Raw genomic sequence first — 23,812 nt, 5'->3', positions numbered from 1 at the left:
TATCAAGGTAATTATCTGTAGAAGAGATAAAGGAGCTCAACAATGTTACACTGCTTAGGCCTGATGCTCCCATTTGCTCTTACGGGTCTCCTTCCTCATTCTTCTCCACTACAAAACTAAGTGAGCTTATTTCAACTAGGGTGAGATTAAATTTTACTTATACACTCAGCTCAAGGATCACAGAAGAAATGAACATTGCATGAAAGCGGGAAATCCCACGCTCTCCTACCTGTGTACCCAAGCTGGCTGCCAGCATGTGAATCAGAAGTTTAGCCGCAAACATGGAATACCTGGCACAGAAGATATGGGAAAGAACGGCCAGGCAGAGACCTGTAGGAACAAAAAAGGCCGTGTGCGGTTTTACAATCCGTGAACAAACAGGAGCATGGTGAAATCTTCAGAAAAGGTAAGCGCAGTATCTTTGGGCTTACAACACAAGGTCACATAGCACAATATCTCTGGGGACGTTCATGTTTCAATTTCAACCCACGCCACTTGACCAGACGTATAAAATCCTCACACTTCTCAATTAAGCCCAAAGGGGAACTTTACATTTCAAATATCTACTTGTTTACTTTCCGACTAAAAAGAAAGCACAAATTAAGCTGATTAATAATTTCATTAAACTTTTACTTTTCTGCTTCCATCAGACAAGTGTTAACTGCTTAAGAAAAGAATCAAATTCCATTCTAAATTCTCTAAGAATGGGTGCCTTGGCTAAAGGGATATATTTGTGGAGGTGAATAGGATTTTTCAGACACAAAATTGGGATTGATGCTACCAAAACTCAGGTTTGGTAATTACCCCTTTTATCTACTAAGAATAGTTAGGCAATTACAAAAGTGGTGATTATGAATTTTAAAAGCAACCTTACACTCCTGGGTGCCAAAACCAGGAACAAAATGTGTTCTTTCCCACCAAAGGTGGTTTTTAACCCAAATATCTACGCTTCTAAGTAGTGTGAAAATCATTATTCCTATTTTCTTTGAATCTACTTAAACTCACCTACCTACACTACTTCAAGGGGATGATTAGAATCTCAGGACTAACCCATAAAATTTTTTATCTTGCAATTTGTATACATTTATTTTAATATTAGTTTAAGATTTTGTATGTGGGCCATTTTTAAAGTCTTTATTGAATTTGCTACAATATTGCTTATGTTTTGGATTTTTGGCCACGAGACATGGGAGCTTAGCTCCCCAACTAGGGATTGAACCGACACGCCCCCTGCATTGGAAGGAGAAGTCTAACCCACTGGACTGCCAGGGAAGTCCCTACTATTAGGTTTTAAATGCAGAATGTGCACATATTTTAAAAGATTTCCTTACTTTTAAAAATTTAAATGTGCTGCAAAAAGCGACATATTTGCTTTATCACTTAAGCCTTTTACTCTACTCTCGTCCTCAGTAGGGTTATTTTGTCTAGGAAGTAATGACACATAACAACTGGCTTGTGTATGTTGCTTTGCCCTGTATTTTGCATGCATTATCTCATTCATCAATGGCCCCCTGGCAAACAGGAGAAGCTGCATTTATTTTGTTTCCTCATTATCTTTTCTGAAGCAATGGAACTTACACCACATGTTGGCATAAGTGGACTGGGCAGCTGCAAAATGCCCACGTGGGGTCTGTGACTACTGGTCAGCACAGAAATGCCTCTCAGAAGCCCTTTCGGGAAAAGCTCTCAGTGTATTTAGGTTTGCAAAAGGTAGACAAAGTTTCACACAGGAAGTGAGGCTCTGCATTAGTCAAGGCTTTCAGCCTAGAAATTGGGCCAAGAGATCCGGAGTAATCCATTTCTTTGGAAGGCTGCCATGAGGCGTTCTGGGACAGGCGTGTAGGTCCTGAGGCTGCCTCCCAAATCCACCCACAAAGGCACACAAGTATGCCCAGAAACTGCATCTTTGCTTAGGCAGCTTATCAACTATTGAAGCTGCTGTTCCAAACTCACTAATGTACGCTTTGCGTTTCTGTGATGATCAGAGCCACCTTAAACTCAAAGTTCAAGTTGAGTGTGACAGAGAGAGAGTGTGTGTGTGTGTGTGTGTGTGTATGTATGTGCGTGTAATACATTGACTTAAAAGCAGGGTCTTGCAAGTCTCATTTCATTGTAGGCCAAGTGATGACAAATACATGCTTTTCTGTGAGCTTACCGTGGTGGATGGTAACAATGTGAGGCAAGGGGATTTGTGTTGGGCAAAGGAAAAATACTCCTGAATCAACTGTTTTTTCTAGTTCCCAAAAAGAGCTTATTCGCAGCCTTTCCCCCTAACTTGGTAATTCTCCATTACACTCCCATTTCGTGATATAAATTTATTACACTTAAACTTGACCAGATCAAGAATATTTAATTAACTCTACTAAGCTTTAATTAAAAATGCTAGCATGACACCTGGTTACAGTCCAGGATTCAAAGCCAGTGGCAGGAAAATGGGCTGGATTCTAACAGCCTGTAACTATGATGTATGATGTTATCCAAGTGCTTTTTTTATTTAGGAAAAAAGGATGCAGGGGAAAAAGCCTCAAGCAGCCTAGCCTCAGCTGACCTTGTGAGAGTTATTGAATACCTTAGATGTAAAGAAATAAACACTTTGGTTACCGAGTTCCTAAAGACTAATTATTTATCTTTTTTCTCATGATATTGAAGAGCTATATTTAGCACACAAAATTTAAATTTACAAGGCAGATTTTTTTAAACTAACAATTTTTTTTTAATTTAAATTCCCTTAATATGTAAATCACATAGTACAAAAGTTAAATTCTAAAAGGAATTCTAAAAAATAAGGTATAACAAATCCAGGTATTACCTAAAGGTAAACTCTAAATAGTTTCTTAGAGATTGATTCCTTAGCAACTAGGCAGAAAAACAAACATGTAATTTATTAAATAATCTTCATTTGCTTTTTTTCCCTAGCACTATGTAGGTTACAGACTTCACTGGAAAAAAAGTTAATCAGTTTACTAACACAAATGACTTTTCTATATGATTAGACATGAAGAGGGAAGATAAATTACCCTTAACAAAATAATATTGATAATCTTTGATTTAGATAAGAAAAACTCTAAAGAACAGCTAGATTCTTTTGTCAGTACCAAAGAGGACCAAAGATCTTGTTATCTATCTATACAATATTTGAATGTTTGCATGTGCATAAATATATGTAATGTTTATATATGAACATACATATCTAGTAAACAACTCCTGTTTAGTATCCCTTAAGAATGAGATATACTTTCAAAATAACTAAAGTTTATCCTCCAGAAGGCAAATATTACATTTTTTCCCATGAAAATTCCTTTAAAATTTTTATAAACTTTATATTGTTTTATTATGTATTTCTGTCTCCTCTAAGCGTGAGTGCTAAGTCACTTCAGTTGTGTCTGATTCTTTGTCACCCTATAGACTGTAGCCCGCCAGGCTCCTCTGTCCATGGGATTCTCCAGGCAAGAATGCCAGAGTGGGCTGCCATGCCCGCCTCCAGGGGATCTTTCTGACTCAGGATCAAACCCACATCTCCTGCACCGGCAAGTGGGTCCTCTATCACTAACGCCACCTCTATGGATAAACATTAAAGAAAAAACCAAATGACCGCTAGATTATTAAATCAGATACTCACCTGTTACCTTAGGTTTTTTTCTATTCCTCCACCTAATGCTGGCTGTAACTATCACGCTTTTAACATTTCTGTTGCTCATTTCTGCTAATTCCCAAATTCCTTCAACCCTCCCTTCAACACAATGCCCCTGGATTACAGCTACTAATAAGCTAAGGACAGAAAAACAAAACTGTCAATCCAGAGAGTTTACCAGGTTGAACAAAAGTCCATATGCCACATTTGACAGTACACAAGTTCTGTGTATCAGAGGGAAGAATTGACTCCAGAGGGATCAGGTTACCAGGAGACCAGCCTTCAGGTAACCTGTGAAGTTCAGTACAATAGCCACTAGCCACACAGGGCCACGTAGGTTTTAATTAATTAGAATTAAATAGAATTAAACATTCAGGTCCCAACTGTTCTAGCCACATTTCAAGGGCTCCATCACCAGATGTGGTCAGGAGCCACATTTCCATCATCGAAGAAACACTGGCTGGGGCCACTGTGTCAAACTCTAAAGGGACTGTTTATAAAAGGCCATACAACACAGTTCTGGTCAGAGATGTGAGGGGAAACACTCTGGGTGGTTTTCCGCTCTTAAAACAGGATCCACATAAGTGCTTTTCTCTTGGCAAGCCCAGACATCGTTGTGGGACGTTCAGAGCTGCTGCAGCCAGCTCAAGACCATGCAGAGGCGAGGTGGAGAAAAGAAAAGAAAACCTTTGAGGAGAGCGAAACAGAAACATGAGACGAGGCTGGGCCCCTGATGATGCCACTGAGGTGCTGAACTAATCAATCCTGGAACTAAATCTGCTTATTTAGTATATCTGACTTGTCTTTGGTTATGTGCCAGCCAGGGTCATCCTAAACGATCCAGCTACGTGTACCTAGCTAGATACATCCTACATTTTTATGCCATGTCAGAGTTAGACGAAGCTCTCTGACTTTTCTATCACCTGCAGTTACCCCTTCAAACTACTTACTTTTTTTTTAAAGCTCTTACACATCTTTCACTATTCTACTTATGAATAACTCCCAATTTGATAGAATGAAACTTTTGATATACTCTCCCCATAATGATAATGGCTGTCTTAGGACAATGATTCGTGTGAATATGAACTTAACATTTTGGGATGAATGTGACACATAAATTTAGAAAATATCTCATCTTCAAAAATAATTTCAAAAGAATGGGTGGAAAAAAAAAAGAACGGGTGGCATCTAATAAAGTTTTTTCTAGAAAAACTATCAAAATATCAGCTTATAAAATATAAAAGGCACAACTAGAATATTCTTACAGCTTAAAGAAAGCGTTAGTAGCTCAGCTGTGTCTGACTCTCTACAATCCCATGGACTGTAGCCCGCCAGGCTCCTCTGTCCATGGGATTCTCCAGACAAGAATACTGGAGTGGGTTGCCATTTCCTCTCTCCAGGGCATCTTCCCTACCCAGGGATCGAACCCAGTTCTCCCACACTGCAGGCAGATACTTTACTGTCTGAGCCACCTGGGAAGCCCTTACAGTTTAATAAACCTGAACAAAAGAATGAGCATGCTTCAAAGAACTCTAGATTGTGGCTGATTTCCTTATCCCTAAACCTAAGTATTTAGTAATTTACAGACAATTATTTCCTGTTACCTACTTTAAACAATGACATTGTGTTGGCATTTATATACTTAGTAATCTATAGAGTAAATAAAGCTATTAGTTATTTAAAAGGGATAGGTTTAGTTTGACTAATGTGTTAAAGGATTTCTCCACCACAGAGAACAAAAAGAGAAAAAAAAAATGAAACAAATGTGAGCTCTGCAGTCTAATCTCAGTTTAAAAGCACTTCAAAATAGAAGACTCTCCTACAAGTACATCAAACATGACTGAGTTCACATACTGATGTTAATGATGAAGTGGATTTTGGAATGCAGGGGTCTCATTAAGCTCATGAGGCCATACGAATTGTACCCAGAATAAAATCAGGATGATTTTAATCCGATGTTTACCTTTGACAGGCCAACATCAACAGTTAGGGAAAGCAGAGCAGGTTTCTTTTGACATTATTCTCCAAATATTAAGAAGCATGCTTAGGTTCCTTAGTAACTATAAGATCATGGTATTATCACCTAATGTTGTTATGAACTGTATTTCTTCCCCCTTTGAGGTGAGTCCCATAACATTACACTTATGTGCACAGTCATTTACTTCTCCTCTCTATAGCTTGTAGTTTCAATAGATAACTTCAGTTTAATTTCTTGCAATTTGATAAACTGGTTTACAGTTTTAAAAGTCACAGGTATATATCCTAATCTTTCACCTTTCCATATTGAGGATTACTCAGCTTCTTGGTTTACATACTCATTACACATGCTTGGATCATCTCAACTGTTCTGCTCTAGTAGAGCAACCAGAACTGTAAACCAGAATTAGAACAGATACACTGTGATCTATCTTAATTTTTTTATTAAACAATGGTTTAATTCCTATTTGACTGCATGTTGCCACTTTTTAAGAAAAGAGAATGCTCCCAAATTCAAAGGGATATTTGGTGTGGCCTAACTTAAATGAGAGCATGTGTATGTAAAATATGGAAAAATCTCTCACCTTGTTTCTGGGGGCCCTCTCAGAAATGTAATTTCAGCCTCCCCAGAAGCTCAAACTGAGCACAAAGACAGAACCACCTCGTGAACCACCGAATGTGCAATCCATGTTACAGTACGTCAGGAGCAGAGGGGGGGAAAACTGATAATTTCAAATATGACTCCAAGTTAAAAATAATGGTAGATACTAATATCTGGGTGTTGGTTTTCAAATACATGAGCAAATCTTTTTAAGAGTGAGTTGCAGCTCCTCCTGCGCCAGCTGCTGGCTCTGGGGGCGTGGAGTGGGGCCAAAAAAAAAAAAAAAAAAGGAGTGAGTTGCAAACATATATATTTATTAATAGTTCTCTCAGAAAATACCTTAAAGTCCTGCTAGTCTTCTGAAAAATCAAGATAACATTCTCTCTTTAGTTTGTAAAATTCTTTGCTTTGATGTTGAGTATTTAGAACAAGCAAGGGATTTTTTTGTGGGTCATATTAGCACTTAGAATTATGTCTCCATGTTTGAGATGATATCTAGATTTTATTTCAGCATTGTACCTTTTGGTTCTATTTCATCAGTCTATGAAATTTCTCTAAATAGATTGCATCAAAATAAAATAGGGTGTTGCCATCTGATTTTGAAACCTAGAAGAATCTATTAAGCAAGAACCATCATTCTTATGGAAGATGTTATTAAGAATAAGAAATTATTAACATCTGCTATTGAATCTAAGGTTTAGAATTAAGATACATTAAGGAAAATGTATAAATTTTAAAGTGAAACTACAGTGGAAATATTTGAACAACTAGGACAAAGAATATTAAATTACAGTGGAAAGATTTTAACAACCAGGCAAAGAAGGATAATTAATTACATGTTTCTACCTCCACAAAATTTTCCGAATCAATAAAGATTATTAGGGGACAGTCTACACACTAAACATTTAATGATAACCACATTTACATACCAAACATCATTAAGGCAGATGGTCTGAGCTAGTATATCTACCACCCTGTTAACACAATTTAAAATCAAGTATTTGGGGCGGGGAGACGGAGGTATTTGCCCTAAGTCTCGCAACTAGCCAGTGGCAGGACAAGGATTTGAATACAGGCACAGTTACCTTATACCCAGTTCTCTGTGTAGCTTATTGTTCATAAAAGCAGCTGTAGGGCTGTAAAAGCTGACTCGGGGCACACAATCCATAAGGGTCGGGATAGAAATACAGTGTAAGGAATTCTCAGACTCGCAACCATAAAGTAAAAACAGCAAATGAGAATAATTCTATAGCTGTTCAAAGTTTACTTATAAGTAAATCGTTTGACACACATTACCCTACTCAAGTTCCTATTCTTGCCAGAAATGGGACCTAGATGTAGAAGGTGAAAGAAAATTTATCTTTTAACATAGTAGTTGAATATACTTAAAGCTTCTAGACTGAAAAATGCAAATCAATCCATGGGGTAGGTTTATTTTTTAATGAAAATACAAAATGCTTTATTTATATTATCTCACGCAATCCCGCTATCTACTGCAGAATCTGCCTTCTAAATCAACACTATCAACTTTAACTCTTTTTTACTATCTAACTTCTATCTCACATTGTACTGGATATACACTGCTGACGAGCTGGAACTGTATCTTGCTCTTGCCTTATCCCCAGTACAAAGTTGGTCCTCCATAAATAACGGCTGTATGAATTAATGAATAAGACCATGAGAGGGAACTTGCCTGGCCTAGTGGTTAAGACTATGTGCTTCCACTGCAGGGGGCATGGGTTCAATCCCTGGTCAGGGAACTAAGATCCCACACAATACACAATGCAGCCAAAAAAAGAAAATTAAAAACAAAACCAAAAAAGACCACGAGAAAGTTTATTTTCTCGTAATGTTGATGAATTACAGCACATCTGCATCTATATAAAAGTACCCTGGGAAAACTTTTATTCTCATCAATATTTTAAATTATTGACTCAAAAATACGGTAACTCACCTGAAATACATATAAAGCCAGAAGAGAAAAAAGCTTCATTGTATGAAGACAAGTTGTCAGTCTGGGCGTAGACTGCATACACAGACATGTATGAACAGGCACATTCCACGTAGTCTGAAGTGTCCTCAACCACTTTGCAAAATTGACTGTCGGACAACCAGCTAGAGCAAAAAACACAATCGTCACTACTCTTTCATCAGTACTTAAGGTGTGGAGACGGCTTTTGAAGAAAAAATAATTTATTGAACCTAAGTGTTCTTTACTCAAGATGGAAGCAGACCACATGTTCAAGCAGAAACACTGGAGGGAACATCTTGTCCAAGACATGAAACAGCAGATCCCACAGACACCTTCAACAGCAGCCTAAACATTAACCAAACCTGCAAAAGCATCGTCAATATTGAAGAAGCTGAGCCTCTCAAACCAGCAGTGCTAGCCCCCACCTCATCTAAAGCAAACAAACTCAAGGTATTCAACAGGAAGTACTCTTCCCTAGCATTCAAGAGTACCAAAAGGTCAACACAGCCAAAAATGTGCAGTGTTCACCATTCCCCATTTTTCACAACTCCTGTATTTTGAACCACATAAATTACTTGCTTGTCTAAGTGCTTCCATCCTCACCTATTTGGATTTTGAGCCAGTTACATTACACACATGTCTTCTAGGGTTTTTTCGGTGTCTCCTTCTATAAGGTTTGACCTTTAGCACCAAAAGTTTGTCACAATTATAGCAAATACAGTGTCACATGCCACACCTTCTGAGCATCCCTTAGTGACTACTCTGCTCAAGAGCAGTCACTTCTAGGTCCTCTTGATCCCCTTATTTCTCTAAGGCCATGAAACTTCTTAACCCGAACTGCGGATTCAAGCTTGAAACATTCACTATTAATTATACATTGAGGATTGTAGAGTATCTATGTATTAGGTTTAAAGTCCATCCTCAGACATTAGGAATTTCAAAGGAAAGTTATTTTCCCACACAGAGACTAGCCAGAATTTTGGTGTTTGAAGAGGACAGCTGGTTACCCAACTAGGCTGTGGAATCTTTTCAGAATTTTAGTTTGTGTGGCTGAAAGTAACAGAATCTAGTGACTGATTTGAACTCAAAACTCTCTAGGCCAGCCATGCCTGATCCTACAACATTGGCTGAGCTCCCAGGGAGAGAACTGCTCAGAAACATGAGGTCTGAGGCCAAGGAGAGTCAAAGGAAGAGTCGCTGTCTTCTTCCCCTTCTTGTGCCTGCTTTAATCCCCAAATGTGATCCAAGTCATACACGGATTAGAATTATGAATCTGTACTGATCCCTCCAGACATAGAGCATCAGATCCAGAACTACAAGTCCAGAGGGAAGGAGTCAAAAGAATTTCCTTCACTGTTTCATAAATTAACCTGTAACCACAGGAAGGTTAACTGAACTGAGCAGAACTCACGCTAAGTTCCATGGAAGTCGTCATAATAAAGGAGTTAAGTAATGAGTTATACACATGTTTAAATTGTTTGGCTGCATTTACCACTTGCACAAGGCTAGACCACTTCCTATACTGCGTTGCCTCATTTAGTGTAGTGGTGATTCTCCAGTCTAAAAATCTCACTCTAGACCATCTACATTCAGTACAAAAAACTGGGCTTAATGGTACTAGAATGAAGAAGGGACAAATTCTGATTTTAAAGAATTATTAACAAGTACCTTGCAGCTGCCGGATTCCAAAGGAGACACAGAGGAGTCTGAGGAACAATTCTAGGCTCGGCAGCATAAATCCTGTAGCGAATCTCATTGTTGTTGGTCAGGGGTTGTGAACTCTGACCTTTCACACTCAAAGATAACACCTGTAATACCAGAAAGAACCGAAAATGTAACATCTTCAAATTAAATGTCAAGACTCCCAGTCTGAAATTTGCTTCATTTTTCTCGTCACTTTTGGCACTATTAATCGTTAGCTTCCTTATGAATACAGGGCATCTGGTGGCTTTTCCACTGCAGACCTACCTCACTCCAGCTACTGACCAGTCTCCAAGTGACAATATTCATTTTCAATGTCAGTCTTCAGCAGGAGTGGGATATAGCTTTAGTGAAAGCTATGTGTTTTTTCCACTTTCTCATTTCATTCAATAAAACAAGAAGGAAATATCTGCAACTATTTTTAAGCCCAAACATTCTACCAAGAGTTCATAAAGATGGGACATGTTTCATCATTAGCTTACCATACGTAGCACTTACCTTAAGTCTGATCAAGTGCATGTATCCTAAGGAGCATGTTTGCAAAGGAAAAAGCAGATTCCAACTACATAATTCTTTAACTGATAGATTACCTTATTTTTCAGGGCATGGAAATTGTTTCCAGTCATAAACCACTGCTGGCTGCTATACTCTGTAAACTGGACTAATTCACATGTGCTTCTCCCGGCCATTATTTCTGCATCCAGAACATCCAATAACCTCTCTGGAACTCGAATATAATCACCTTCTTTTCCTTCAAACTTGTGCCCATTGATCTGCTGAGGGTACCAGTGAAGAGCCAGTATGGACAAATACGGGCAGCTGTCAAGGATGGTTTTGCCTCTATGAGAGAAAAGCAAAGGTTCTGCTAAAATGGCATGTATTTGCATATGTATATCCATTCATATTTGTTAAAAATCCATTACATTGTTAAAAATCTATTACACTGGACCTCTGTTCCTTATGTACAACCATGATACTACCTACCCAGAAGCAGTAAAGAGAATATGCTTTCAGTTATTTTATGGTGAATTGTTAGGACTTTTTGCACAGAACTTTCTGTATCCTCTTGCCTGATCCCCCTTCTGATATGAAACATGGGTTTCTGAAAGTTTTTTCACAGTTATCAGAATCTGTGCTATAAAAATATCTATTTCTGTGTTAGTCACATCAGCATGGGAGGAATAGGGTGAGAAAGGATGCACCATTCAACTGAAACTCTCTTATTTATAATCAAGAGTATCACAAACCTTATATATCTACAGCCAAGTTCTCATCGAGTTCACCTCACCCTTTTCTAAGCCATCAGAGCATTTCTAATTTAACCATGTCCCTGATAAAAGAAATGGCCCTGAATAGAATCTTTATCCATTTAATAATTCTGTTCACAACAACCCCCAGGCACTAGATCCTCTACTCAGTGAAACTGCTTTTTAGACCTCAGTGTGTGTTGAAATCACCTTGAACCTTGTTTTAAAAATACAGATTTCTAGGGACTTCCCTGGTGGTCCAGTGGTTAAGACTCTGAGCTCCCAATGCAGGGCGCGTGGGTTCAATCCCTAATCAGGAGGCTAAGATCCTACAGCCAAAAAAAAAAAAAAGAAATACATATTTCTACATTACATCCAATTATTACTAAATCAAAATCCTTGCCTAGGGGAGACTAGAGATTCTTTGAGTCTGTATTTTGTAACCAGTCCTCAAAAAAATCTGATATATGTTTTTCTGTGGACACATCATGTCTACAAATAATGAAAAGACACAAAGATAAATCACACTTGAAACCTGTCTGGAAAAATATGGAGAACAGTAGGATAAAGGTAAATGAGATAGGCCATAAGTGATGTTGAGTATATATAATTGTATCATGCATACAAATACCTCATCAAGGCCCCTAACCTAGGAAATCGAGTTGAGAATTTTAAATAGAAGATTTGAGAAACAAAAGGAAAAGGTAAGGGTTAACGTTTTCCTCTAGCTATATACTCTTTTTAAAAAAATCTTTACCATATTTGAATTGATGCTTTTGAACATTTATCTTTAGTCCAGCCATTCATTCAGGCTCTAGACCTCTGCATCCAAAATGCCTACTAAAACATCTCAATCCATATAGGCCACCCACAACAGCTTATAAAAACTCATCTCTTCATCTCTCCATCCACATCTTCACTGGTGACTTGGAGCTAAAAGCTGCCACTGTTGACCTCTCCACCATGACCAGGTACAAACTGACTGAGATCAGTGAACCACTGTTGGTGGAAATGTAAGTTGGTACAACCACTATGGAAAATATTAAGGAGGTTCCTCAAAAAGCTAAAAACACAGTTGCCATATGATCCAACAATCCTACTCCTGGGAATATGTCTAGAAAAAACTATAATTCAAAAAGATGCATGAACCCTTATGTTCATAACAGCATTATTAACAATAGTCAAGACATGGAAACAACCTAAATGACCATCAACAAATGAATGGATGAAGAAGATGTAGTACATACATAGCATGGAGTACTACACAGCCATAAAAAAGGAATGAAATTATGTCACTTGCAGCAACACAGATGGACTCAGAGATTATCAAACTAAGTGAAGTAAATCAGAAATAGAAAGACAAATACTATATGATATCACTTATAATATCACATATGTGGAATTGAAATGACACAAATGAACCTATCCACTAAACAGACTCAAAGACCTGTGGTTGCCAAATGTCAGGGGAGGGATGGATGGGGATTTGGGGTTAGCAGATGCGAAGTATTCTCGTACAGAATGCATAAAAAACAAGGTCCTACTGTATAGCACAGGGGCTATATTCAACATCCTGTAATAAACCATAAGAGAAAGGAACAAGAAAAGAATATATACATATGTATAACTGAATCACTGTGCTGCAGAGCAGAAACACAACATTGTAAATCAACTATACAGCAATTAAAACAATTTAAGTGAATTTCTGACACATGCTAGAGCATGGATAAAACCTGAAGAAACATTATGCTAAGCAAAGTACAGCAAACACAAAGGACAAATATTACATGATTCCACTTATGAGATGGCTAGAATAGGTGAATTGAATAGAGATTAAAAAGTAGAATAGAGGTTACCAGGACAGAGGGAAGGAGGAATGGAGAGTTATTAATGGGTAGAGATTTTTAATTTGAGAGGATGACAGTTCTGGATATGCATACTAGGGATGGTGACCCAACAATCATGAATATCTAAGTGTCACTGAATTGTACACCTAAAAATAGCTTGAAAGTGAAAGTGTTAGCCGCTCAGTCATGTCCAATTCTTTGTAACCCTATGGTTTGTAGCCCACCAGGCTCCTCTGTCCATGGGATTCTCCAGACAAGAAAATTGGAGGGGTTGTCATTCCTTCTCCAGGGGATCTTTCCCACCCAGGAGTGGAACCCAGGTCTGCCTGCATTGTAGACAGATTTTTACCATCTGAGCTACCAGGAAGTACAGAAAAATAGTTTAAATGGTAAACTCTGTCTTATGTATACATTACCACAATTTAAAAAATGGCCTGAAATAATCTAAAAGTTGGAATCATCCTTTTTTTCCATTCAGAATGTATCTTCCACTCATTACATAAAAAAGAGTAAATAACAAGATGTTTTATTTTTAAAAGACCCTTCAAAACAAGAAGAATATATTACTGGCAGTATAAATTAATTTTTTCTGGATGTAGTTTCTATGTTTTCTTCAAATAATTAACTTAATTTGCCCATCAGGTATAATTCATTGATTGTATAAGCCTTAGTTACATCATCAAAATGTCAATTTGCATTATTACTTTCTACCCTGTAAAGGAATACATGTAAGGTATGGTATTATATTAAAAGATACTTACTTTTCACCAGGAGAGCCACAGGTAACATCAGTCAGTAAAGAAAAGGCAAAACTCTCTGTCACTTCAGTAAAGTGACTGAATCCCCTAGTGTCCTTGCGTTTTGGGTTAACGAGAGCACAAAGGATCTCATAGAAAAGATTTCGGCTTTCAATGCTTAATGCTTGTTTTCTTCCTTCAACAGTTATCTGGAAAAAAATCCCAAGTATGAAACTGTATCTTAAAAAATCAACTGCTTAAATGATATGTAAGGTATAATGTGTTCTTTATGACCAGTTACTAACATTAACAAAAATAAACATGAACCTATGAAGAATTTGAGTAGTGTCAAAATTATATTTGACATTTAAATGTCAAATACATTTGAACTTTAAAAAGCATAATCATTTTATAAAGAGAAGGCACAGTCACAAGAATATTTTCTATATAATATCTAGATAAAGCTCCAAAGGATTGCATGGGTCACTTAATTCTAACTGCAATAATAAATATCACGAGTCAAAATTGAACTCACTTTTACATCTATCCCAATTCATACGGCCTTATGAAAGACATATATAGCATAAAGCAGATTCTGGTTCAAAGAACTGAGGATCAGGGAGATAATAAAACTTACAAACATGAAACAATTTTACTTAAAGTATGAGACCCTATAGAGCAGGGTTCTATCAGCAATTGGAAATCCTATCCTATACTTCTGAATCTAAGTACATATGAAATACATATGGGACATATGAATGTATGCCAAATAAAGCATAGGTGATTCTATTTGAATTTCAGATAATCAGTCAATAATTGCCTGATATAAGTATGTTCCAAATAATGCTTGTAAATAAAAATATTTATTTTTATCTGCAATACACTTATACTAAAAAATACATTGTTCATCTGCAATTCAAAGTTAATTGGCACCTCATATTTTATTCTTAAAATTTCAACCCTATATTTTCAATGCTTGTTTCATTACTGTCATATTCTAATTATGTCTAAATTGTGAAAACATGTCACATTTTATGGATATGGCAGACCCCTTTTAATGGCTAGTTTTCCCAATTCTTGTTATTATAAGTAATGCTTAAATACTCATTATACAGGTATTTGTACAAATATTCCCCACACCTACTAGGCACTTTTTTTTTTTAGTTTTTCCCTCCAGTTTTATTGGGATATAATTGACTATAAATATTGTTGTTGTTGTTGTTGAGATGCTCAGTCGTGTCCGACTCTTCGTGACCCCGTGGACTGCAGCACGCCAGGTTTCCCTGTCATTCACCATCTCCTGGAGACTGCTCAAACTCATGTCCATTGAGTGATGCCAACCAACCATTTCGTCCCTTGTCGTTCCCTTCTCCTCCCGCCTTCAATCTTTCCCACAGCATCAGGGTCTCTTCCAATGAGTCAGCTCTTTGCATCAGGTGGCCAAAGCACTGAGTCATTCAGGGTTGATGTCCTTTAGGATTGACTAGTTTGATCTCCATGCAGTCCACGGGACTCTCAAGAGTCTTCCCCAACACCACAATTAAAAAGTATCAATTCCTCAGCGCTCAGCCTTCTTTATAGTCCAACTCTCACATCCACACATGACTACTGGAAAAACTATAGCTTTGACTATATAATTGAGGTGCCTTTTGATTTTTCTTGTGGTATATGCAAAGAGAAATTTTGTTTAAACTTTATGTGGTCAAGTTTATCAATCATTTCCTTTATGACTTTTGCGTTTTTATATTCAGAAGGAACTTCCCCAATGTAAACTTTTATATTAAAAGTGATTCATCCATGTTTTCTGCTACTACTTTCCTGGTTTCAGCTTTACAGTTAGACCTCTGACCAGTCTGGGATTTATTTTGGAGTGGGTTTAACATGGAGATACAGCTAATATTTTACTTTCAAATGGTTCAATCAGATGTATCAACACCATTTAGAGAATAATAACTACTGCCTCTTGAGAAATCTGCATGCAGGTCAAGAAGCAACAGTTAGAAATGGACATGGAACAACAGACTGGTTCCAAACAGGGAAAGGAGTATGTCAAGGCTGTATATTGTCACCCTGCTTATTCAACTTTTATGCAGAGTACATGATGTGAAATGCCGGGCTGGATGAAGCACAAAGTGGAATCAAGATTGCCAGGAGAAATATCAATAACCTCAGATACGCAGATGACACCACCCTTATGGCAGAAAGTGAAGAAGAACTAAAGAGCCTCCTGATGAAAGTGAAAGAGGAGAGTGAAAAAGCTGGCTTAAAGCTCAACATTCAGAAAACTTAAGATCATGGCATCCGGTCCCACCACTTCGTGGCAAATAGATAGGGAAGCAATGGAAACAGTGACTGACTTTATTTTTTGGGCTCCAAAATCACTGCAGATGGTGACTGCAGCCATGAAATTAAAAGATGCTTGCTTCCTGAAAGAAAAGCTATGACCAACCTAAATAGCATATTAAAAAGCAGAGACATTACTTTGCCAACAAAGGTCCGTCTAGTCAAAGCTATGGTTTTTCCATAGTCATGTATGGATGTGAGAGTTGGACTGTAAAGAAAGCTGAGTGCCAAAGAATTGATGCTTCTGCACTATGGTGTTGGAGAAGACTCTTGAGAGTCCCTTGGACTGCAAGGAGATCCAACCAGTCCATCCTAAAGGAAATCAGTCCTGAATATTCACTGGAAGGACTGATGTTGAAGCTGAAATGCCATTACTTTGGCCACCTGATGCGAAGAGCTGACTCACTGGAAAAGACCCTGATGCTGGGAAAGATTGAAGGTGGGAGGAGAAGGGGATAACAGAGGATGAGATGGTTGGATGGCATCACCGACTCAATGGACATGAGTTTGGGTAAACTCTGGGAGTTGGTGATGGGCAGGGAAGCCTGGCATGCTGTAGTCCACAGGATTGTAAAGAGTCGGACACAACTGAGCGACTGAACTGAACTGACAACTGACCTGAAATGTCACTTTTATCGTATACGAAATTTTCATATATAATTGGATTATATCTTCACTTTCTGTTTTATTCTACTAATCTGAATATCTGTGACAGCACCAGTTCATCCTGTTTTAATCGCTATAACTTCTTATTTTCATATTGAGAAGAATAAGGTCCCTATCATTTTTCATCTTTTTCATAAAATTTCTGATGTATGTTTTCCCAGGTGAACTCACCATTTTGATTAATTTTAAAAAATCCAAAAGAGTTTACTGATATTTTGATAGTACTAATACCCTAAGAAAGGCAATCCCAAAGAATGCTCAAACTACCACACAATTGCACTCATCTCACACGCTAGTAAAGTAATGCTCAAAATTCTCCAAGCCAGGCTTCAGCAATACATGAACCGAGAACTTCCAGATGTTCAAGCTGGTTTTAAAAAGGCAGAGGAACCAGAGATCAAATTGCCAATATCCACTGGATCATCGAAAAAGCAAGACAGTTCCAGAAAAACATCTATTTCTGCTTTATTGACTACGCCAAAGCCTTCGACTGTGTGGATCACAATAAACTGTGGAAAATTCTGAAAGAGATGGGAATACCAGACCACCTGACCTGCCTCTTGAGAAACCTGTATGCAGGTCAGGAAGCAACAGTTAGAACTGGACATGGAACAACAGACTGGTTCCAAATAGGAAAAGGAGTATGTCAAGGCTGTATACTCTCACCCTGCTTATTTAACTTATATGCAGAATACATCATGAGAAACACTGGGCTGGAAGAAGCACAAGCTGGAATCAAGATAGCTGGGAGAAATACCAATAACCTCAGATGTGCAGATGACACCACCCTTATGGCAGAAAGTGAAGAGGAACTAAAAAGCCTCCTGATGAAGGTGAAAGAGGACAGTGAAAAAGTTGGCTTAAAGCTCAACATTCAGAAAACTAAGATCATGGCATCTGGTCCCATTACCTCATGGGAAGTAGACGGGGAGACAGTGGAAACAGTGTCAGACTATTTTTTTGGGCTCCAAAATCACTGCAGATAGTGACTTCAACCATGAAATTAAAAGACGCTTACTCCTTAGAAGGAAAGTTATGACCAACCTAGGTAGCATATTTAAAAGCAGAGACACTACTTTGCCAACAAACGTCTGTCTGGTCAAGGCTATGAATTTTCCAGTGGTCATGTATGGATGTGAGAGTTGGACTGTGAAGAAAGCAGAGCGCCGAAAAATTGATGCTTTTGAACTGTGGTTTTGGAGAAGACTCTTGAGAGTCCCTTGGACTGCAAGGAGATCCAACCAGTCCATCCTGAAGGAGATCAGTCCTGGGTGTTCACTGGAAGGACTGATGCTGAAGCTGAAACTCCAACACTTTGGCCACCTGATGTGAAGAGCTGACTCATTTGAAAAGACCCTGATGCTGGGAGGAATTGGGGGCAGGAGGAGAAGGGGACGACAAAGGATGAGATGGCTGGATGGCATCACCGACTCAATGGGCATGAGTTTGAGTAAACTCCGGGAGTTTGTGGTGAAAAGGGAGGCCTGGTGTGCTGCGATTCATGGGGTCGCAAAGAGTCGGACACAACTGAGCGACTGAACTGAACTGAACTGAATACTCCGTTTATAGGTTAATTTATAGAAAACTGTTGTCTCTATGTTATTGAGCCTTCCCACTGCTGATCAAGTTATAGATTTCTATTTTTTCAAGTTATAGATTTCTATTTTTTCAAGGCTTCTCTGTTAGTAGAAATGTTCAGTTTTCTTGATATAACATATATTTTAATGTATAATATTACTGAATGATGTCAGTTACTTGAATCTTCATATTTCAGTACTGACATATAAACAGCTTCAAGAAAACAATATGCCATAACATTGAAAAAATTTATAACAATAACATGATTTGAAAATAATCAGAGCAAAGGTAACTTCAGTGGAAATAAAATCATTTTCTTTTTAAGAATACAAATAATGTTTCTACTTGATCTTATAATATTTTAGAACACTTCAAATATATTTCATGCCTCTAATAATTGCCAAGTCACCTATTCCACATAAATGGTTTTAATATATGAGAAGGACTTATACTGTTTATTAATGGTTACTCAAAAAAAAGTTAATTACATTTTTTCCATAGGATCGTCTTTCATAATTCAGTTTCATCATTCATGACAGATTCCAAAAAAAAAAGAAAAAAAAAAAAGAATCAAGATGTACTACCTGACAGCTCTAGTTAAATAAGTGTTGATTCTCAACCATTAATATGTAGCTTTCTTAATGTATCTTTTCTAAAATACAGTTACTGTGCATCCTTTCCCTCTTTATAGCCTAAATCAAATTGCAATTGTACTATTCTATTTCATCATTAGAAAATTTAAGTAACATCATTTCCTACAGTAAATTCTTTCCAGTAGCCAGGAGGAGCAGGGAATAAGCAAAGGGCAACAGCTTCATAGCACTTCAACCAGAAGAGCCATATAATCTAGTCCTAGTCCTCATTTATGGACTTAGAAAAACTGCACACTATCTCAGAAGATGTCCATGCAGTTTCCAGAAGTAGCAGAAAGAGCCTGGAGCTTCTGACCTCCGAAGCCTCTTTTCAGACACCGGTCTGTCCTTACTGCTGCAGTAGAGAACTCATCCTTCTCTGAACTTCCAAACCAGCACCAGTCACATCCAAGCAAAAGTACAGCGTCAGATATGGTGAACTCCACTCTGAGATTCAGAAATTCGACTCTACCATATAAATTCATTATAACTGATACGATAACCGCATGTGGCTTTGGTCTTTTAAAAAAAGTATGAAACTGCTAACACTCGCAAGGGCTTCTTACCTTGTCTATTAAATACAGCACGGCGCTGAGCTGTTCATCTGTGTTCTCCGTGGCCACTTTCACGCTGAGGCTGTGGAGCACCCTGTTGAGAATGTCGCTGTCCAGGGGCTGCTGCAGCTGATCCGCGAGCCCCCAAAAGGCCTGAGAGTCCGCGTCGGAGACGAGAGTGATGTTCGCGGTCCCGTACACTTTATCGACTCCGGCACCCCCTTTTGCATCAAAAAGCATGATCTGGAAGCGTTTAGGAAATGGATTTAAAGACCCTGTCTCTGGCGTGAGGATGACGTCCAGGACAGTGGTTCTCTGGCCAGGCTCAAAGATCAAGGTGCCTTCGGTTCTCACAAAGTCTTTCCCAGAAATAGCTGGAGATATGAGAGTACGACCGATGGTCTCGGCACTCCTCAACTCCTAGAAATTAGACAACACCACTTAAGTGAAACTATAAACCTCTGATCCCATCCGGAACCAATTTTCTCTTAAACGATCTGATGGGCCACAACACTGGTATTAAGACAGGTGTTGCTTTAAATTTATAGTTTGAGTCCACATTAGACTTTCTCCTACTATGGGAGTGTTCTGGCCTGGAGAATTCCATGGACGGCATAGTCAGTCCATGGGGTCGCAAAGAGTCAAACGCAACTGAGTGACATTCACTTTCACTTTTCACTATGAACTCTGATCAATCTTGTCCTCCAGTGTCAATGCGGCTATATTTCCTCAAACTACACAAATGTCAGATTTTTTAATCTTTGGTAATTATATTACAAAGAAGTTGCCTTTTTTCCTTTTATTGTTCAGCTCAGTCACCTTCACATACGCTTTAATCCTTACTAGTCACTTGTGTTATTTCCTTCTCTTCTTTCTTTTTCCATTTCCCTTGATGAGTCAAAGTCTTTTCTACTGGTGTCTAAGAACTCATTTATGACTAAGAACGTTAACCGTTTGTCACGCAATGCAAAGGAAACATCGTATTTTATTTTATTTTTTGGCTGCTCCAGGTCTTAGTTGCAGTACGCAGGATCTCCATATCCGTGGTGGCACGCAAGACCCTTAGTTGCAAAATGCACTCTCAGTCGTGGCATGCAGGATCTAGTTCCCTGACCAGGGATCGAACCCAGGCCCTCTGCATTGGGAGCTCAGAGTCTTAGCCACTGGTCCACCAAGGAAGTCCAGAAACATTGTATTTTATTGTTGTCAATTTACTATGGTGTTTTGTCTTTCAGTTGTGTATTAAAATATAACCATGCTGTATTTTAAAAAAATTTTTTTTTAAATAAAACATGGAGTTTTATAATTTTTCTAATCTCCCAAGACAAATTAGAGAGATAAATACATATCATACAGTGGTGAGGTTAGGAAAGCTAGATGCCTTAGAATAGATCAAGAAAGAGAATTAGAGAAGAAATGCCATAACTACCTCACAGAACTTCTCCAGTTGTGAGCTGACTAACAATTTGAAGATGTATGTGTCAGATCACATACGTCCCTGATACAAAGTGTGGTAGGAAGTCACTGGAGGATTCCAGCAGGAGAATGACCTAGTTTATTTCATATATTTGGGAGCAATCTGGCTCTTGTGGACAGTTAGGCTGAAGCAGGGGGAGAGGATGGAAGCAGGGAGAAAAGATAGGAGATTTTTACATTAGTTCCTGCAGAAAAGGAAATAATGGTAGCTTTGGTTGTAGGAGTAGAGAGGGTGAGAAGAGCTCAAACTAGGAATATATTTAGAATACTGTAGAGTCAGCAGGACTTTCTGATTAATTCAGTGCTGTATGCCAAAGAAGAAGAGAATGAGGATAACTCCAAGCTATTTGCCTGGATGAATGGCAGTAAGCTAGGGGAAATATCACCAAGGGTGAAATAAGAGTTATCCATCATATATATGTTATATATATTAAGCTTGAAATGCTTTTTAGACAATTCAAATGAAGATGCCAAGTAACAGCAATCAGATAAATGAGCCTGGATCTGGGGTGGTGAAGACGTTAGTGATAAAAATTCAGGAGTTCTCATTTTACACATGATATTTAAAGAAAACAGGTGGGAATGGTCTACCCTACAGAGTGAGTATAGGTGGACCCCAAAATTTATTGGTCAGAAAGACTAACACAAGCAACAGGAAGGGGTTCTCAAAGAGAAAAGAGCTAACAGTGGGAAAGCGTGGTGCTCCAGATGCCCAAAGGAGAAGAGCTGGCTTCCAGGGGAGGAAGTGCCCAAGGGTGGCAAAAAGTGAAAAATCAATGAACATACAGGGTTTTCAAGAGTCTCTGCAACATAATGGTGGGAGGTTGGAGGAAAGACTAAAGGAGGCAACACAAAAGTCTACTGGCTTCAGAATGGAGAAAATAAACTATTCATTGAGATAACCATATAGGAGTCAAAATGAAAGAACTACATCATCAGCACAGGCGTTTCTCAAAAACATACTGCTGAACAACGAAAGAAAGCACACCATGAGACAATATTAGAAGAATCTCATCTCCATAATTACCAAACAGGCAAACCTAAACGGCAGATGGTATGTGGTAAAGCTATAAATAAAAGCAAGGTAGTAATTCATCGTGTAATTCAGGATAGAGGTTATCTGCAAGATGCCAAGAGGTTATCCTCCCCTCTCAGGATGGCAGAGAAGGTTCACAGCAGCTAGTGCTAAGCATCTGATAAAGCTGCATTTTCTAAGCTACGTGGTGGTGATTCTATTACTGTAAATTGCACATACACATTCTGTTCACTGTTTTCTGGTAGAATTTATAGAATTTCACAATATAGATGTTTAAAGGAACTAGAACAATCAAAATGTTCTCATGTTTGTAAAATACATGTAACAAACACAAAGAAGAAGCACTATGCAATTTAAAAGCAATAGTGAAAATCAACAGCTTTTGGTGGAATAACCAACGTAAGAATAAGAAGCAAAGACATATTTTTTCTTGTACACACATACACAAATGAAATATCTGGAATTGGTTTTCAAACTTGGCTTAGCTACAGGCCTATTTAATTTAAAGATAACTGGAATGAGTGAAATTTTCATTATCTCAAGTCCTTATATCCTTCACCTTTAGATCAGAAATATGGAGATATATAGGAATTTATAGTATGTGCATACTGGGAATGCGGACCTACTGAAGATAGGTATACTGTATGTATACCACAGCTATTAACTACATTATTAAAAGCTGTTTAAAGTAAAATCAAGAACAGTATTACTGTTAACAGAATAGCAACTTGGTCCATAATAGCAACTTGGTCCATAATTCTTTTCTCATACTTGCTAGCTACTGGAAAATTGAATTATATGACTTTCTCTTCTAACAATATGCTCAGCATTCAAAGACAGAAAATTCAAGAGCGATGAAGCAACAGGAAAATAAATAAATGGTTGATTCATGTCAATGTATGACAAAAACCATTACAATATTGTAAAGTAATTAGCCTCCAACTAATAAAAATAAATGAAAAAAAAAATCAGACCAGAGAGGTAAATTTTTTCTAATTTTTAAAATTAAACCTTGTATTTTGACATATTACAGACTCACATGCACTTCTAAGAAATATAAAAGAGTGGTCTCCTCTACCCTTTCCTAACATCCTTCATAGATATTAATAACATCTTGCATAATTGTATCACAACCAGGATATGAATGTTGATATAGTCAAGATACATTTTCATCACCACAGGACTCCTCTATGTTGATTTTTATAGTGCTATTAAAATGCTATGAGTTACATGCTAGTGACAGCATGTGTTTTACAAGGGATCATTTGTGAATAATCTAGAAAGAACATAAATGAGTATGATAGAGATATTGGCATTCAGATTCTTCTTTTGGCATTTTCAACTCCCCTTTCAACTGAGTGTATGAACTAGTTTAAAATAAGTCTCAAATCTTTTTTTTTTTTTATCACTTCTTCCACTCTTCTGCCCTACAAAGTAGAGAGCATATGATGATATATATTTCATGGGAGAAGAAAGAACACATATTTTTTTCTCATTTCTCTTACCATCTTAAATGCTTAAAAGGAAAAATGCTAAAATCTCCCAATGAATCAAAATACTTCTTTTCATGCTCATACCACTGCGGGCTATTTAGAATGGAGTTTATTTCGAGAGTCTCACATGATAGAGTTGCATCTTCTGGCTTGCCAAGCTGTAGACTCTGTTATAAAGACAACTTTTCTTCCTGGCAGGCTTCCAGGACAGCTCACTACCCACAGCTACCGTCCTCACCTCCAATCCCTGACTCACAGAATTGCTACAGCAAACTGGTGGCACATCTGCTGGATCTCACACACAGAATGTCCTGCTCATGA

The 23,812-nt window shown here is 38.0% G+C and overlaps 1 protein-coding gene across 1 annotated transcript in view; it reads right to left on the bottom strand.

Annotated features, from left to right (window-relative positions):
* ADGRV1 (adhesion G protein-coupled receptor V1) overlaps positions 1–23,812 on the bottom strand; it is a 549,629-nt gene that overhangs the window by 291,614 nt on the left and 234,203 nt on the right. The window contains exons 78-83 of the mRNA XM_061151999.1: positions 19,499–19,906; positions 13,738–13,922; positions 10,473–10,722; positions 9,850–9,989; positions 8,164–8,324; positions 230–330 (exon numbers count right to left, since the gene is read on the bottom strand). Coding sequence (XP_061007982.1) covers positions 230–330; positions 8,164–8,324; positions 9,850–9,989; positions 10,473–10,722; positions 13,738–13,922; positions 19,499–19,906 — 1,245 coding nt within the window. The remainder of the gene's footprint in view (positions 1–229; positions 331–8,163; positions 8,325–9,849; positions 9,990–10,472; positions 10,723–13,737; positions 13,923–19,498; positions 19,907–23,812) is intronic.

This window comes from Dama dama, chromosome 9 (genome assembly GCF_033118175.1).
Source record: "Dama dama isolate Ldn47 chromosome 9, ASM3311817v1, whole genome shotgun sequence".
NCBI classification, from domain to species: Eukaryota; Metazoa; Chordata; class Mammalia; order Artiodactyla; family Cervidae; genus Dama; species Dama dama.
The sequence above is the reverse complement of the archived record's forward strand: the minus strand, read 5'-3'. Positions and strand labels throughout refer to the sequence as shown.